The following is a 19,204-nucleotide window of genomic DNA, read 5'->3' as shown; positions in this document are numbered from 1 at the left end:
ACGACATACTTTCAATGTTTATATTCAATACTGATATATTTTAATTATTTTTATGCAAATTCACTACATTTATTAAAAAAATTACCCATTCAACAAAAAAAAGTTATTTTGAATATTTGGGTTCTGTTCAGATTAAAATTTGGACGGCAAGCACGCGGTCGCCGCTCGTTTTTTGAACGATCGGCAGGCTTCAATGAATAGTAGTTTATGCAGGTTTACACACGAAACAGCGAACACACGGACCGCAGTCACAAACACAGGACCGGCAGCTACATAGCCAGCTCTAGTAAATGAACCCCAGGAACATGGAAGTCAATTTTACCTTTTACGTCCAATCTAAAGTAACGTTTGACCGCAATACCATGTGAAAGGTTCTCCGCGCGGTTTTCAACGACCGGCAAAAATGCCGATCGGCAAAACAACGCCCGTGTGTAAGAGCCGTTTTGCTCATTGAATATGCACGGAACCAAACTTACTTCGGCAGTCTTTGGACTGGCGTGGCGGCTCGTGACATTGAGAATAGGTGAAGCATAGTCATTGATTGATTAAAAAGAAAAAAAAAGCGCCGCTGGCAAAAATTTTCAAATTTTCAAGGTCAAGCGTCTTTAAATGAATCTGAAAATTTTTAGTGCATTTGCCATATTACCGAAAAGCTGACGTTCGGGAGAAGGTTTTTCGATTAGATTTTATAAAAAAATAGAAATATTAGTTCGGCTTGTGGACTTCTGCGAACATTAACGCACACCGCACATGTATGTTCCAAAGAAGCTTTGTGGTTACGACAACCTCGCGTGACGTTCCCAAAATTGATTAATCCCTTCTTATTCCACACGCCCGACTTTATAGGCTATTAAATACAGGATTTTAAAAGGAACTATGACATTCAAGATATTTTATTACATGAATCGTTCAAATGGTCATTTTAGATGAAAAAACCGCGGAGTGCTATTAAATTAGAGGGTGGAAATTGGAGATAGGGTTGAAAATGCATACCTTTCAGTTTTTTAATTGTAGCTCGAAAACGAAGCAAAATTTCGCTATAGTTCGTAGGAAAAATTATTTAGAGAATTGAATTTCCCACCGAAATGGCTTATTTAAAAAATTTAAAAGGAAAATTTTATGCAAAAAAATCGTTAATATACAATTTGAAAAAAAAGCAAAAAATTCGATTTTCTGTTTTTTTTTTTACTTTTTTGCCTCTAGTTCTCTAAAAAGTAGATAAAATTTTCTACAACACAAGACGTTGTAAAGTATTTTTGGATGAAAATTTACTGATATGTGGTTGCTCAAACTTGGCCAATTTTTCGATTTTCGACTAGTTTACCCTTATACGTTTTAATTCTAATTTTTTGCAAAAAAAAAAAAGGAAATAAGACGTTCAAGGATTTTCATCACATGACTTGTTCGAAGGGTCATTAAAAATGAAAAAACTGCGGGGTACTATTAAATTAGAGGGTTGAAATTGAAGATAGGGGTGAAAATGTACTTATGCAGTTTTTAAATATAGCACGAAAACGAAGCAAAATTTCGGTATAGTTCTGACTTTTACTTTACTTAAAAATTGATATTTTGATTTTAAAATTTGTATTAGGACATTATTTGAGGTTATAAAAAAATGCGTAAAATATTAAATAATTACTAAGAATTTATTATACCGTCGACATAAGATCTAAATAAGGATAATTTTGTGTACACCCCAGGACTATTGGCGCCTCCACAAACGTCTCCCCAGGAAGTGATGCCTATGAGTGTGCCGGATAGGACCAGGGGACCACCAGAATCTCCCTAAAAACGAAAATATTATGATGATAACGTTATACAGGGTGTTTTTGAATGAAGTAGCATAAATGATACCAGTGAATCTAAATTTCAAAAAAACACGATCTGCAAAAAATCGCCTTAGTAAAATGTTCACCCCTGAAGAGATATGGGCCATCAAAGTTTCCAAAAAAATTATGAAAATTGGCTGTAATTTGAAAACCGAACGAGGTACAAATAACAAATTTTTTACAGGTTGTTTACTAATACAGATGCGAGTTTTCAACTATTTTTCGAAAATTTTAACCCCTCGAAAGGGGTTGAAATAACCACCCCTCAAGCCATTTTTTGCCATAACTTTTATATTTCGTAAAAACTCGATATCCAAAAATACGCATTAGATAAACTGGTTCTTTTAGAAACTTTTACCTCTCTAGCAATTTTCCTTTAAAACTTTTCGTTTATTAATAAAAAAATAAAATGTATTACCATTCACCTCACACCGTATATGATTGCAATCAATCAAAGAAAAACTAAGTGTGCTGCTGTCATGCCAGTTGTCACAATTAACTCTTCTGTAAGTTGTCACTGTTATCAGCTAAATACTTTTTGGGTGTAAATTAACAAGAATTATGCCAAATTTTACTAATGATGAATATGTGGACATGCTACAAGTGTATTTTGAATGTCGCAAAAACTGTGCTGCGGCAACAAGAGCGTATAATGAGAGATATCCAAATCGTCAAGTTCCCCACAGACAAACTTTTTCGACGGTAGAACGAAGACTTCGGGAAACTGGAAAAATACAGCCGCATATTGAGGGTAGCGGCCGAAGACCTACTGTTCGTACTATTTATCTTGAGGATGCAGTACTTGCAGAGTTTGACGAAAATTGTCAGACTAGTACGAGAAAAACATAAAATGCACTTAAATGTGTCCCATAGTGTTCGGAATATTGTCCATGATAATTTATTATATCCTTTTCACCACCGGCCAGTTCAAGCTCTACTTGAACCAGACATGCATAAGCGAGTTGTTTTTTGCGAATCGTATCTTAATATTCTAAGAAATAATTTGAATTTTGCCTCAAAGATACTTTTCACAGATGAAGCAACTTTTCAAAGACATGGTTTAACCAATATGCACAATCTTCATTCGTGCATCTATGACAACATTTCAACATAATTTTAGTTTAAACATTTGGGCGTAACATTGTAGAAAAAGTGCTTGTCGGCCCTTTTGTTTTACCTCATCGACTTGGTGCTGTTGAATATTTGCAGTTCCTAAATGAGCATCCTACCACCACTTCCGGAGGAAGTACCATTAAATGTACGTCAGGCCATGTGGTACATGCATGACGGGGCTCCTGCTCACAGCACTGTAGTAGTTAGGCGGTGGCTTAATTTAAATTATACGAATCGTTGGATAGGTCGCGGCAATGAGGCACCAATCTCTTGGCCTGCACGTTCTCCCGATCTAACGCCCATGGATTTTTTCTTTTGGGGACATATAAAAAGTATTGTTTATGCGACCCCAGTTGACAGTGTTGAAGAGCTACAGGAAAGAATATTCGCGGCGGCTGATGAGATTCGCAACAATCCCATAATTTTTGCTCGAGTCCGTAACAACTTTGATAAACGTGTTAGGTTGTGTTTAGAAAGAAATGGCAATTATTTTGAAAATGTCCTTTAACTAAGTTTTTTGTTTTTTCTCTTTTTGATAATAAATTATTTCTTAGTTTCGTTTTCATTGTACTTCTATTTAATAAAAGTTTCTGCGACATTCAAACAGTTATTTGTGCAACTACTGTAAAGAGTGTGTATTTGTTGTACGATGCATGAAGTTTGCAGCTCGAGACGAAGTTGAGAGCTGCAATCATGTTAAGTGCAACAAATATGCTTTTTGCACATGTTGCACGCAACATTTTTTCTACGATTGTTTTTATTTCAAATTTTATTTAACAGTATTTTACATAATATTAAAATTTTAACTGACAACTGGAAATTAATTGCGCAAATTGTCAATGTCAGACGTTAGGTACTTATGGATATGCTTAGATTAAACTTGTAATCAATATTTTTTTTGTACTACTGTAAAAAAAGTTAAACTTTTGGCACAGTAGGTAGTGCAATAAGTAGTAAATTTTGCACGATCGTAGAAAAAAACACTTGTAGCATGTCCACATATTCATCATTAGTAAAATTTGGCATAATTCTTGTTAATTTACACCCAAAAAGTATTTAGCTGATAACAGTGACAACTTACAGAAGAGTTAATTGTGACAACTGGCATGACAGCAGCACACTTAGTTTTTCTTTGATTGATTGCAATCATATACGGTGTGAGGTGAATGGTAATACATTTTATTTTTTTATTAATAAACGAAAAGTTTTAAAGGAAAATTGCTAGAGAGGTAAAAGTTTCTAAAAGAACCAGTTTATCTAATGCGTATTTTTGGATATCGAGTTTTTACGAAATATAAAAGTTATGGCAAAAAATGGCTTGAGGGGTGGTTATTTCAACCCCTTTCGAGGGGTTAAAATTTTCGAAAAATAGTTGAAAACTCGCATCTGTATTAGTAAACAACCTGTAAAAAATTTGTTATTTGTACCTCGTTCGGTTTTCAAATTACAGCCAATTTTCATAATTTTTTTGTAAACTTTGATGGCCCATATCTCTTCAGGGGTGAACATTTTACTAAGGCGATTTTTTGCAGATCGTGTTCTTTTGAAATGATTCACTGGTATCATTTATGCTACTCCATTCAAAAACACCCTGTATAACGTAATTTTCAGTAATATAGCTAAAATGGAAAAGATTGTATTTATTGAAGTTGTTTAAAATATGAATAAACTAGGCATAAGTAATTTAAGGACAAAAAAGGTTAACTTCTATTTATTATGCTCTAAGTATCACCGTAATTGAGATTTCTCCTGTTTGACTTAAAGAAACGTGCAATTTTTTCAAATCATTTTTTTAATAAAAACGAAACCGCTTGTTCCAGAGGCAATTCGTGGCTAAATTCGAATTCTTCGCACACCAATTATTTAGATTAGTATTTCCAGAGAGTAATTATTTGGTTGTGCAACCTGTATATGACTAAGGTGCAGGAATTCTACTTTTTTATTTTTTTGGATTTTATGCCAAAATATAGAAGATGAACCCCTTCAGTGGGTCTAAAATACATTTTAAATCTGAATTAGGTAAAGCTAATAATATACCGTTCTTTATTTTTGACGTTTGTATGAGTTATATTAAATGTATTCATTCAACAATGAATAAAGTCCGAGAAAATTCAAATTAAGATAAGATTATAGCGCCGGATTAAGTAATGAAAGTAATTTATTAATTTTATTAAATTTTGAGAATAATAAGCATTTATTAAACAGAAGGAGAATGAAGCTGATCTAAATCTGGCATTGAATTATTTATTTCTATTATTAAATCTTTCTGTGTAAACATACAAAATACGAGGATAGTCCGTACAATAGGTATTTGTTAAGATAAAATTCCGAGGGATGAATAAGCCAATAAAGTTCTGTTATCCGAACTACTGTAACAATTTACCGCGGCAGAGGCGTGTCTTGAAATTTTCCGTCAATGTCTTTCTATCTAGTGTGTCGAATGCAGTTAATTCCAAGAAAGTGACGCAGGGGTCTTCTTGGAATTATACCTAAGCAAATATTGTACGGACTATAACAACATTGAGGGTGTTTTACTCCTTTTATGAAAATAAATTCAGCTCAAAATTAGGTCACTGAATTTTTTTATTTCAAGATCGTCAAGGAGTAATATTTTTGCATCAAAGATAAATAATAAAAATAAATACGATATCCAGAGATTTTTGGAATTTGCATTAGTTTGATGAGTAGACTGGTAAGATGCCTCAACGCTGTAATTCTGGTAGGTACTAAGTATGGAATATTTCATTTTAAATTTTAAATATTTAACAACTATTTATCAAATGTCAGATAATTTTCATTAATCTAGACATTTTCATAAATCCCGACATTTTTTAAAGAGGTTATAGTAATTATATATGTATGTCTAACTACCGATTAAGTTGCCTGGTATATCAGAGTCCTAAAATATTTTTATTAATAATATTCCTATAAAGTACACAACGTCATTTTAGATGGTGCATCAAACCAGTTATACTGGTTTAAAGATACGTATATCAAAGTACAAAGTTATGGCTCTTTGGAAAAAAAATAATCAAATAAATTTTCACTATACGATAACATACACGTTGTTGAAAGACTCAAGTGTTACTTTTCACTGTAAGTTAATTTTTAATAACGGGAGATGGAATCCTCAGTAAATAAATTAAGAACATTTTTCACTAGAAATTTGAATGGTTTTACTAACGTTAATAGTTTATGTATATTTGATTAGAGCAAAGCTGCGGTTCAATTTTGTATCCTCTTTATGAGAAAGAATCTGCGGAAATGAATTTTTAAAGTTTGTTTTTAACAGAAATTATCTTGCCAAGGGCACAGACAATGATTATTTACTAAATTTATTTCAGTTTGATTTCAGTATAAGGGAGATTTTATTGTAAGTTAGTTCATTAACGTTAACTTTTACTGTAGTCGAGGAAATAAAGCACTAAAAACGGCCTAACCTCTGAAATCTGTGCAGTAACATGGATTGTGATGCGGTTTTTTGCATTCGATTCGTTGGAGCGTCAAGTAAGTTTGTGACCCTATGTGATCAATAAGAAATGAAAATTGCATCGGTGCATAAGAAAAATGCATTTTTAGAATTGCATCTTGAAGATTTAAAATATGAAGAATGTACAATTCGGAAAATATTGACGGAAATGAGTTCAATTTTACTACCCGGGGGTTCTTGAGGTAGCTGAACACGAATATTACGACGGCAACGGTCTCCGAGGTACCTAGTGCCCAGGGTGGCCGGTTTCCACCTCGTCTCCTGGAGTTTTGTGGAAATTCGTTATAAACTTAGCCGAAACTCGTTACTTCAGGGTTTTTGGGGTCACTCAACACGAATATTACGACGGCAACGGTCTTCGAGGTACCTAGTGCTCCAGGGTGGCCGGTTTCCACGTCGTCTCCTGGACTTTTGTGGAAATTCGTTATAAATTTAGCCGAAACTCGTTACCTGGGGGTTTTTGGTGTCGCTCAACACGAATATCACGACGGCAACGGTCTCCGAGGTACCTAGTACCCAGGATGACTGGTTTCTGTGACAACTATTTATTTCCTAATTATTTTTTATTATAAAAATACATTTATTCATTACAAAAAATACGTTTTCTAAAAAATATTATACTTAAATATCTTAACAATTTTAATTTTTCTTATTTAATTTTTTNTAATAAATATTTAAAGATAGAAGCGTAAAAAGTCATTCTTTATTATTCGAACACGAACAAAGCGAGTGTTTTTTTTTAAATGCTGCGTATGTGCATAAATATATTTTTTACGTATGTGCCTTACAACATATTATCTTTTAGTCGAGGAAATAAAGCACTAAAAACGGCCTTACCTCTGAAATCTGTGCAGTAAGATGGATTGTGATGCGGTTTTTTGCATTCGATTCGTTAGAGCGTCCAGTAAGTTTGTGACCCTATGTGATCAATAAGAAATGAAAATTGCATCGGTGCATAAGAAAAATGCATTTTTAGAATTGCATCTTGAAGAGTTAAAATATGAAAAATGTACAACTCGGAAAATATTGACGGAAATGAGTTCAATTTTACTACCCGGGGGTTCTTGGGGTCGCTGAACACGAATATTACGACGGCAACAATGCAAAAAACCGCATCACGATCCATCTTACTGCACAGATTTTAGAGGTTCAGTGCTTTAGTTCCTCGACTACTGCTGCTAGCGCGTTTATTACATGAACTGTCAATGTAAAACTTTTTGAAAATAAAAGTTTAACCCTTTCTTTAATTGTCTCTAAAATCCCGATCCGATACGTCCAAATTATTGTAAACATAAGGTCTATTTAATGCAAAAAGAGCGAATTCAGGAGCAGCTTTTGTCTGACCCTGAGACAATTTGTTTATAACGCTGTTTTGAACGTCCTACTTTGTTAGTTGTAAAGGGCTACTTAGTTTGAACTTTTTGAATTGTTTCTTTCTCGATACGTTTCTTTGACTTAATAAGAACCTATATCTGCGACATTAACCTCAAAAATTAATGTTTAATAAATTAATTGCAAAAGCCAAAAGAAATTAATTAACAAATAGCTGGAGCAACAATTACACTGTCAATTGAATCAACGTTTGGTACATATGTTGGTCATCATTGCATTGACCGCCATTTTCATACATTTCATCACAATCAATCGCTTTTTGTAATAATAATGCGCAATTTTCGAAGAGTGATTTTCCGCGTTCGACCTTTATTTTGCAGTTAACAAATTGGTGAAATATGACTTTAAATTGTTGGCAATTTAATTGCCTACAACATAAAATAACTGATATTCTGATAGGTCGTCCTGATTTTCGATGAAAAATCACGTAAATTTGCCACTTATTTGCAATTTACCAACTTAGCATCACTTATTTCGAGTTACTTTTTTGATACTATCATTCTACATATCCTGCCCCATCATAAAGCGCAATACAATATCTAACTCGACTGGAGTATCAGTGCGGTTTAGTGTTATGGATTATTCAGAGCAGGATTTTATTTTTTAGATAGAATCAAGAGTTTCTTGTTATTTGAGTCAAAAATGGGGTAATGCAGCCGCAATATTTAATGTAATTAATGTAAATTCCTGTTTAAAAGTAAATTTTGTAAATATTCCGTTACTATTATTATTTAATAAGCAATAAAATAAGGTCGCCCACATAAAGACGAGACGAGAATCTTTCAGGTAAAATAAGGGAAAGTATATTAATACATGATATAGAAATAATATTGGATCTAATACTGTTCCATGTGGCACTCTATTTCTATTAATGTCGGAATTGGACACAACTGTATTTCATTTATTTAGAGTGATCACGGACTGATCTTGTTTAAATGTTTAAATCAAAATATCATGTTGAACGTAGTCGAAAGTCACACTGTGATCACTAAATATTGCAATCGCCTCGTTCTATTAGGCTTAATATCATTATAAAGAATAATACACTATTTATTTATAATATATTTTACTAAATGTTTTATAATTATTCAAAGATATTAGACATAGCAGATCGCACTGAATCACATCTATCGATCTACTTTGACGTCAATTCCGATTTATGTATGAATGCAATGTCTGAAATATTTAGACTCCACACTTACAGTAAATTTAAGTTTTTAACACGCATAGCAGAATCACTAGAGCACTTAGAATCCTGACATTTGATGCCTTTTGGCCTAAAGGTCATATGACGCCTGCTACTCACCTGACAGGTATCTTTCCCTCCTTCCGCATACCCAGCACAGAACATCCTATCCGTGATTCCACCAACACCAGTCCCATAGTACCCCGTACAAGTAGCTGTGGTTATGGTAGGTAAAGAAACGGTCTGCAGCTGGGTGGGAATGGTCCCATCGTTTGTCAATCGACCCCAACCTGTTGCAACAGCCAAATCACCGTTTTTTATTGCTGTGCTGGCGGCTATCATGGTAATCGTAGCGATGTTTGTTCCGAGCGCCAGGCTAGATTTTAGTTTAAGAACGGATATGTCATAGTCGTAGGTGTCGGCATTGAACTGGGTGTGCTGGTATATTTGTGACACTGCAACGACTGTGCCTCCTGAGTTGTGGAACGAGGATCCAGCTCTGATGGATAACTGGCTTGCTGTGATTCTTAAAAAGAATAAAATTAATTAATAGAAGTAAGATTGAGATTCAGGACTTCTACACCCATTGTTTTTATCTTCCTTTTTTATTTTTGCTGTTCGTTGTAAGAACTACGTTTGACCATAAATCGTGAATCAAATTGATAATAAATAGTACATTTATTGGCTAATAAAATAATCCTTAACTAACATTCAAAAGTAAAAGTTCAATAAACTTATCGAAAATGCTATTGATCTTAATTTCCACATGCAAATTCTTTTACCGATGAGTTTATGTCTTTACTAGTCTCCATAATTCTATGACACTATTTATGAAAGGTATTTTCATCATAAATTCAAAATTAACCTGTGAGTCGGTATAATCAATGACTATTTATTCCAATTAGATTGCTACATTAAACTTATGTGAAGAAATACGTTTTATTTTGCGTCAGCACATTCCTCACAGAAAATATATATATTTTTTTTAATTAAGTATATCCAGGACCGGGAAATGACGAGATCCACTTGTATCGTGGCTTCCGAGATCAAAGGATCTTGTGGTTTTTTTGAGAGCCTTTAGAGAAAAACTTTTCAATTTACTACGTAGAAATAATACTTACCTTACAGTAAATGACTATTGTTCTGAACACCTGTTATAAGAATATTTATCACCATATTTTTTAATATTTTGTTACTTTTTTCATTCATTCAAAAGTTGAAATTAGAAGTATTCCAAGAGATAACATTTCCCTAATCATTTTAAACCTCTACAATCGATTTACTAATTAGGTATTTATTACGAAAGGAACAAAAAGTTCATATATACCTACATACTTGTGAAAATCTTTCTTTCTCAGATAATCAATTTGGTATCTTAAGCTCATAATTTGCCGGAACAACAAATTGATTCTTTTCTTTTTACTCGAATTCAAGCAATTTTAATACAAATTAACACTTCTGTTTTAGTGCGAAATTAATAAATAATTCAGAAATTCAATCATTTTTCCAAAAAGACCCACACACGGGAACAATATTTTCAAAAAAACGTCACATTTCTCCCCATTCGCCTGATGATATCATATTCTTCAGGCGCTTCTAACATGTACCTTTAGGTACATAGATACTATAAAAATGAGCAACTTCGAATTAATTTAGTTTTACAAGGATTTAGAAGTATTTAGCAACAAACAAAGCGTGTTTCTTAAAATAGATACACTAATGTGCCTAAACTTACAAAACGATATAAAAGAATATTCCTAAATTTAAATAAAGTAAAAAATTTGACATTAGCCGGGTTATTCCTGATACTCATTCTCGGAAAGAGTAGCCTCATATGCAGGTGAGATCTTGTTGATATGTTATCGCTGTCATCATTAGCGTATTTTCTCTTGTTTTGTTTAATCTTGGCATTTTCTAGTTCTACTAAGTATTGTTATTGTTTTTCTTGGTGTTGTACTGTGTCAGAATGTTTATTGAGTGTTTTTTTCTTCAAGTGGTTTATTATAGATATACTTTTAACTATAACCAAACTCTTCCTTGACCGATATCCTGTTACGAGGCTATTTCGCTTACATGAAATTATCTTTAATGCTCAGCAACATTGAATGATTTCTAATATTGCCAGAATATCGCAATATTTAAGGTCATAATAAAGAAGCAATTTTTTTGGCACTTATGTTTAAAGTACATAAGGTCGAAAATTGTTGTAGTAAAAATATTGAGAAATTCTTCATGGCAATGTGCACTATGGAGTTGCCTATTATTTGGAGTATGTGAATTAGCGAAAAAAAAGAGAAATTCGAAAAAATTCCTATCCGCTATATTATTGTCTAAAGGAACATAACACAAGACATCTCTCATCTCTCAGGGAAAACCATCAATTTTAGTGAAAAGAGACTCACAGACAGCTTGTAGGGAGTAAAATTATCTACAAAATGAGACTGGTTAAATTAAAATCGGTTAATAAACAAAAAAGTTATTGCAAAAAAAAAATAAGAAAAGTGCCTATTTTTTAAATTGGCACACTTTTAAAGTATGACAAAACCCTCAACTTGTCATAGGTTCTATAAAATTTTAACAATTATTGCGATAGTTATAAACAAATTAAATTAACATAATAAATCATTTGTTTCTAAAACCCGTACTGGTATGTCTGAGTTTCCCTAAAGCATAATTTTTTTAATGATTATAGAAATTTTGCATAAAATTAATTAAAACGAGATAATGAATTTAAACATTAAAAGAATTTTATTTTTGTTTGCAATGCCAACAAAATTAGTACGAATTTGAGCTGTTAGTGTTTAATATCTCATATTATCTTTTATCTTTAAATTGGAAGAGGTATCGATAGATTTTTTAATAAGAAAAAGGGATGATGGAAAAAAATATTGTTGAAATGAGAAACATAATTTTGGTAATGTCACAGGTCTTAGGGCGGTAAATTTACCAGTATAGAATTTTAAGTCAAATATTCCAACTTGCTGTTCCCTATTTGCTCTTTCCATTCATTAGTTTTGGGTCACTCTGTAATTAATGTTTCATTTGACGTATTACAAAAAGTGTTACTCCAAATTTTCACATCAAAGTATGGTTGAATCAAATTAAAACCGAGTTCAAATAAAGAGAATATATTTTCAAAGGATATTTTTCTGTACCTTTGCAGAGGAATGGTTTAGATCAGGAGATTTCTGTGCCTCAAAGACCAAAGGTTGCATCGAAAAGACGTTTGCTTTTTTGAAGCCGAATTTAAAATTGTACTTTTTTTAAAATTTTATTTGGGGAATACTACGAAACGACATTTTTGTTTTGTTTGTAAACAACTTATTTATGACATCAAATATTTAAAAAAAATTATCGGAACAGTATTATCTAAAATACGATGGAATTTATAACACCATGGGATATACACTAATCCCAGTTGGTTTTCCCTTTAAACCGCGTTGATTAAAATAGGATTTCCAATGGACAAAACAAGTCGTCTGACCTTGAATATTCCCAGAGTTTAGTTATTGCACTTTTTATTTATTTTGTAATGACCTAGATAGATAATGTTTATTATTATTTTTTGTTCAACAATTTAAGATAATTTCAAATATATTTAGTTGTTCTACAAAAGAACTTTAAAAACATCCGTTACTGTGGTAAGTTGGTTTAGGAACAGCCAAACATATGTTTTAGTTTTTATGTTAATTACTAAATTACAAAGACATACTTAAAGAAATGGCGAATCTTCTTACTTACTCATAAGTGCAGTGGGCGGCAGTAAGAATATAAGTATTACTTATTATGCTTCCACCACACGAGTGACTGCGATTATGAAGGATTGAAACCTGGTAAGGATAATTAGATATGTTGGCGGGTGTACCACCGACTATTCTTCCTCCAGGTATGGCGTTTCCTGAAATGAAGTTATATGAACACACTGAAAGTTTTATTCTGAAGAAAACTGTTGCATTATCAGGAGATAAAAACCAATATCCCTTGACATTTTGTTTTGTTATTTTAGGGCTTGATATTACCGACAATTTCTGACAACAGAATATATGTAAACACTAGCTTAAATTTCTCAATTTATGATATCATGGTTAGACTATATTGGCTAATAAGGCTCCAATAACACTGCTATTTTTATATATCCAAAACAAGGTGTCCAAATATTTATTTTTCACCAGATTGAGGTAAATTTTGAAAAATATGGTAACAGTGCTTCGGAGGTCTTAGGAACAACTTCTTGGTTACAGAGTTTTAAACGCCCTTGACCTAAAATATTCGGGAAACGCCCTTATCCCTTAATGCGTCTGTGGACACTTCAGCTACAACCTTTTTAGAGTCGATTAACAAAATAACAATTTATAAAAAAGGAAGGCCCCAAAGAACTTCTATTGATCTAATCTAATCTAATCTTCTAATGTTAAATATATTCCCTTTGTTGAATCACAAAAATTCTTTCTTTTTTCCCTGAACATTGTATTGGCAGTTTGTAAAAAAAAGATAAGAAAAACTTCATGAACAGAAATGTGCTGGCAAAATTGAAAGAGGGCTTCTCAAGTACATTTCTTGCATTCGCGAAACAGTGACGTACATGGGGAAATGTTCTATCGGATATTGAGACAATGGAGGTATGGCATTAATGACGTTCAAACTCAGCTCTGGTGGGTGACTATTGCTGCCTTCTGAAACGAAACGATTCGATTTAACATAAGAAAAACAAATGAATTTGTTTTTTAAAGAAAAACCAACCTGAAAATATATTTAAAAAAGTCAAGCTGCTGCTTTTATTTGCATAGAGCATATATATATAGGGTGTTTCTTTGTAGAGGTCACAAATCCAGGGGGGTATTCTGTGGCAAAAAATCAGGATTTTTTGTTATACAGTGCTATTTTTTTAAAACTTGACATGGGCCAACTTTTTTATTTGAAGTGATAGACTAATACTTCCAAATGCAAAGTTGTAGGAAATAACTTGACTAAGAAAAATTTAAAAATAATTCTTTCCGGTGTTGCCAGATTTCTGCAGCAGCTACTAAAATGATATATTTTTAAATGACAACAATGTATTTTTTTAACATAATTTGACAAACCTTCAAATTCTAAATAGAAAATGTTATGTCACATTTCTTTATTGGAGTAGCCGTTTTTGAACAATCAGCAAAAACAACGAAAATAATCTGAAGTCATATTCAGGACTGCTTATATTTTATATCTCAAATAACCCTCAGTTGATGTTTTTCTTTTATATTTAATTTGATAAAATTTTGTTTAATTTAAGTTTATGTGCATTGTGCAATGCAATTTTTTTAAAACCTGACGTAGGCCAACTTTTTTATTTGAAGTGATAGTCTCGTACTTTCAAATGCAAAGTTGTAGGAAATAACTTGACTAGGAAAATTCTACAAATAATGTTTTCCGGTGTTGCCAGATTACTTCAGTAGTTGCTTAAACAATTATTTTTTTTAAATGGCAACACCGTATTTTTTTAACAAACAAAACAGTTTTTTAGCAATTCCCGATACGACCATTTTCATCACGGAAAAATTTCGAAAATTCTTTTGACCCTTTAATTTTTTGCATTAGTTTACAAGGATTCAGTTTGTAGCTCAGCAGACATCACTACTTTGAAGTGTTCTGCAGGTTGGAAAAGCTACAAAGTAGATGAAGGGTATGTTAAGATTATCTTCAACAAAAAATAGAGTTTGGGTAGAAAATTTTGAACACCAATGCTCTCGCTACCACCACTGTAGCTTTAATGTTTTCTTTATTTAAATTATAATAGCTTTGTTCCTAGTGTATTAGAAATATTTTCCAAAAAGTTTCATTTGTTATTGCTACTATGAAGATAACTTCTTCATTCTATAAATCTGGTTACAAATTTAATTTTTTTATATAAATGCCTCTTAGTACATCATGAAATGTTATTTTTTCTTTACTTGTGCCAAAATTACGAATTTTATAAATAAAGCTTCAGATAGTATGATTTTGTATCAGCTACTTTTCTGTGTTAACAGTTGATATGAATATATCAATAATTCATCAGATTATTCACTTCGTCATATTACTTACAAGTACTTGAAATGTCTAAATAGGTGCCTATAAATTATAAAATATTCTTATCTGATACACATAGTTAATTCTCGTATTGCTTACAAATACATACTTGAAATGTCTAAATAGGATAAATTATAAAAATATTCTTATCTGCTACTTATAAAAGTACTGTTAATTCTTCTGTAGAGACTATGATCAGATTTGTCAGAATTTTATGTATAATTAAGTAATTAGAGATGCCATGCAATTATAAGAGACATATTTTTGAACTGAAATGTCACAAATAATTAGAAAATCTGATTGTATAAATAACAAATAACTTTCAATATCGATAAGTGCACTCTTGCTACTTTAATTGTTTTCATTTTAAACAATTTAGTTGTTTATTGAAACATCTGTATCGTCGTCGTATCTACGAGACAGTAAATTTTGATAGTCTCAGCAGTCATAATAAAGACAAGGTCCAAATGTGTCCTTGTTTACGAAAAATAAGGACTCACATACCTTGCTACATGGAAACATTGTTATATTTTCCATCGTGACGTAACTAATATTATATTTACATCGTAATAATAGGTCATTTTAAACCCAAAAAAAAACACTGTACAGGCTGTTGAAGTTAAAAAATATCACATTTGTTTTGTTAATTAAAGAAGCCGCGGAGTCGTCCCACTTGAGATAATTCATTTGTCTAACAGCTTTAGTAGTATCTGCTGATCTTGAGACAAACGACGTATGGGTATCGACTTCAAGGGCATATTAATTAGCTAGAGCTTTTAAGTCTCCCCGGCAATACGTTTAATAGTATGCACATTTTACTGGTGATAAAGAGATCTAAAAGCAGTTGCTTTATGCCTTTTGTATGTATATTTAGCTGATAACTAGAAGAAAATGAAGACAATACAATACATACATTACAATACAATAACACGATATTTGACAGAAGATTCATTTACGATCAATGACAGTCTAGAAGAAACTCATGACTAAAAACAGTAATTTTATAATGCTGATTAAAAAATCGAATACGATTGTAGGTACATGTCCTTTCGTAAAGCTAAATGTATCTATAAAATATCTGTATTATATACTTACCATGGGAAACATAGACAACCTTCAATAGAAGAAGGAGCGTGAATGAACTTTTGATCATACTTGTACTTTACACACCTCTTTATCGACTAGCGATAACTAAATGGTACTGGCTGCCTCCATAATTTTTATAAGAGGGTACTCCACTGTACAGTGATGCATATCTTAAATGTACTTGACAGTCACAACAAGCTAATAAAAGTAATATCTCTATTGGCATCCTTTTCGAGTTTCCTATTCTTAGTAAACGGTAATGGAATACTATACAAGTTTGTGGAGGGTCCTACAGATTTCGTTATATTAAGTAACTCCAAAGGGGCAGTTGGTGAAAGACATATTGTAGATATTTATCATATGAGAGTTAATAAATAAGACGATATCGATCTTATCTCGAGAGATTTCTTTCGATTAACATAAATAATATAATTAATTGTGCAATGTTATAACAATTTAAATTTATGTTCAAAGGATGTGGGGATTAATATTGTTATTGAAACAAATAAATAATTTGACGGATTATGGCTCTGTTATCTCTTTATATAGAACTGTTTTCCTGTTGTTACAAGTCCGAAAGGTTCCCCAGCTATTTATAGAAATTTCTTTCAATTTTTTATATGACCTGCAGTAGGTTGTACAATTACTGTGATTTTACTTTAACGGCAAACAGATTTTTCTGGAGAATATTAAAAATCGCATAATTAATTCATAAATATTCAAATCTCGGAAAACAATAAAAGATTTTCCAAGAATTTTCCACAATTTTCTTTTCTCGAATTAATTTTTGTTATTTAAAAATGAATTTACCATTATTTTGTCTCCAAAACATTAATTTTCATATATTTTCTGTACTTCATATAAAAAATATACGGGAAAACTACTGGGAAAATCGAAGAAGTAATTTTGTAGAAAATTTAATTTTAAACAATTTTTATTTGAAACTTTTTTTTCGAAAAAAAATGCGTATTCATTGCGATATTGACAGTTTTTGGTAAAAAAAACGTGAAAAAACATAGTGTCCCGATTTTTAGGTTAACACCTCTCGAAATGTGCGTAGGCTGTGGACTTTCCACAAGTAATTTTTTTTTACAAATAGGAAGGTTATATTATATTAATCATAACCTACTGATGTAACCTACTACGATTTTTTAAAGGTGATATTGTACGGTTTTACGTACAATAAGGGTAATTTGTTACTCTAAGAATTGGGTACCTGACCAAGGGATGGGTAACCCCCGGTTTAGTAGGTAGGAGAACATTCAGTTTTATTGTAAATAGTCTGTAAGCAGATACCATTCATTAAACATATTTTCAAGCAACAACATCTCAATACATTATTTCGAACATACGACCTAACGGTCAATCAGATATTAAGCATTTTTTTTATCAAAAAGATAATATTACCAGGCTATTCAACACCCATCAAAATACCCATATACCAAATTTAAACGATAACTCTCTATTGAGTGGTTTTTATAGGGTGCCAAACTTCGAAAAATCAGACAACTAAAAATTATAATAAGCAGGTCAAAGATTTTTATGAAAATGAAAACAAGTAGGTAATCAAACAAAGAAAAAAATACAGGCAATACTTATTAAAAAAGTTCGCTTATTCCGTCTTTTTATGTCTAACTTTAGACAAGTCATTAATGGTTTTCTGAAATGAAAATACTTATCCAAACAGTAAATAATAAAAAAAAATATTCTCTAAAATTTTTATATTTTCTAGAATAAGTTCTGTTTGGTTTGAGGATGATTTCATCTTGTCTTATAGTATTTTCAAGCTGTAGGAACTTCAGTTTGGATGGGACGTTTTCCCATTTCGTTATACATACAGGGATGGCCAGAAGTACGGAATAAAATTCATATCTTTTGAATGAGTTAATTTTTTTTAAAACGCCGTTAACTGATTATGATTTTTTCCCATCTTTCGGTTATATAATAATTAATTTTTCTTCAACCCCCTAACCCCCAGCTACCCCTACTTTTTTTTTCAAATGGAAACATAAGGCATGAGGGGCCTCGTTGAAAAGCTTATAGAAAACCGAATCCAGCCATGCCAAATAAACAAGTTTTATTTTTTCAATAACAAGTTTTTTTCATTTAGAAATTGAAACAACTAGATAATTTACAAAAATAAACTCAATGTCGCAAATGCTGAAAATGTCCTCCATTCGCTATTTGCCATTCTCCAAGATGATAGTAAAAGCTGTCCACAGCATTCTGAATGACAGTCGGGGGATAATCTTGGCGACCATTCAACTGTACCCCGTCAACCAATCCAGCGATTTGGAAACATTTCATCTAAGTATCTTCAAACATTAATACCAAAATGTGGAGGAGCGCCATCTTGTTGGAACCAAATTCTTTCATTCGGTATATCTGGATCAATTTCATGAGGGAAAATCACAGCTAGAACAGGTATCAGGTCAAAAGTTAGGAAATCCAGGTAGCCTGCGGCAGTAAGATTTTCTTCAAAAAAGAATGGGACGAAGATTCTGCTGTTGATGATACCTGCCCATACATTAACTTTTTGTGGATGCTGCGTATGCGATTCGCATGTCCAGTGTGGATTTTCCTGGGACCAAAAGCGATAGTTGTGCCTGTTAGCTACTCTATTTAAATAAAACGTAGCTTCATCCGAAAAAAGGACGTTGAAAACCATTATTGTCGTCACACCGTCTCATCATTTCCTCACAAAATTGTAATCGCCTATCATAATCGTCTTCCAAATGCTCTTGGACAAGAAACATTAGAATTGCAGTTCGAGAAGCATCGTGATTGCGGGCCAATGAAACAGTTGAGGATTTTCAACAAGTTCTAATGCAATGTCTAATTTCTTTTCTTCATTCAAAGCACATGCCCGTCCAGTTTTGGGCAAAGTCTGTACTGTAGGTACCGTGTTCCTCAAATTTGTGAAATATTTTACTAACTGTCCCTTGCGAGATTTGGTTTTCGGGATATTTCGCATTAAATAAATCGCGCACTTCAGCCTGACTTTTTATTTTGTCTCCACATCCAAGCAATATAAACATTTCGATGCGTTGCCTTTCCGACAGT

At 32.3% G+C, this 19,204-nt stretch overlaps 1 protein-coding gene across 1 annotated transcript; it reads right to left on the bottom strand.

Moving 5' to 3' along the window:
- Positions 1-1,625: 1,625 nt before the first annotated feature.
- LOC108912353 (trypsin-1) lies at positions 1,626-16,259 on the bottom strand. The gene is made up of 4 exons (XM_018717561.1): positions 16,151-16,259; positions 12,752-12,908; positions 9,131-9,536; positions 1,626-1,785 (listed from the first exon to the last, which is right to left on the bottom strand). The coding sequence occupies exons 1-4, from the start codon at positions 16,206-16,208 to the stop codon at positions 1,639-1,641; spliced, it is 768 nt and encodes a 255-aa protein (XP_018573077.1). The 5' UTR covers positions 16,209-16,259; the 3' UTR covers positions 1,626-1,638.
- Between the last annotated feature and the right edge of the window lie 2,945 nt (positions 16,260-19,204).

Source organism: Anoplophora glabripennis, unplaced genomic scaffold (assembly GCF_000390285.2).
Source record: "Anoplophora glabripennis isolate ALB-LARVAE unplaced genomic scaffold, Agla_2.0 scaffold956, whole genome shotgun sequence".
Classification (NCBI taxonomy): Eukaryota; Metazoa; Arthropoda; class Insecta; order Coleoptera; family Cerambycidae; genus Anoplophora; species Anoplophora glabripennis.
Note: the sequence above shows the minus strand (reverse complement) of the source record. Positions and strands in the feature narration are given on the sequence as shown.

Coding starts and splice junctions, on each gene's coding strand:
- LOC108912353 (XM_018717561.1), bottom strand. CDS start 16,208: ATGATCAAAAGTTCATTCACGCTCCTTCTTCTATTGAAGGTTGTCTAT. Junction 12,909..16,150: donor GGTTGTCTATGTTTCCCATG/GTAAGTATATAA, acceptor ACTTCATTTCAG/GAAACGCCATACCTGGAGGA. Junction 1,786..9,130: donor GAGGGAAAGATACCTGTCAG/GTGAGTAGCAGG, acceptor TTTCGTTTTTAG/GGAGATTCTGGTGGTCCCCT.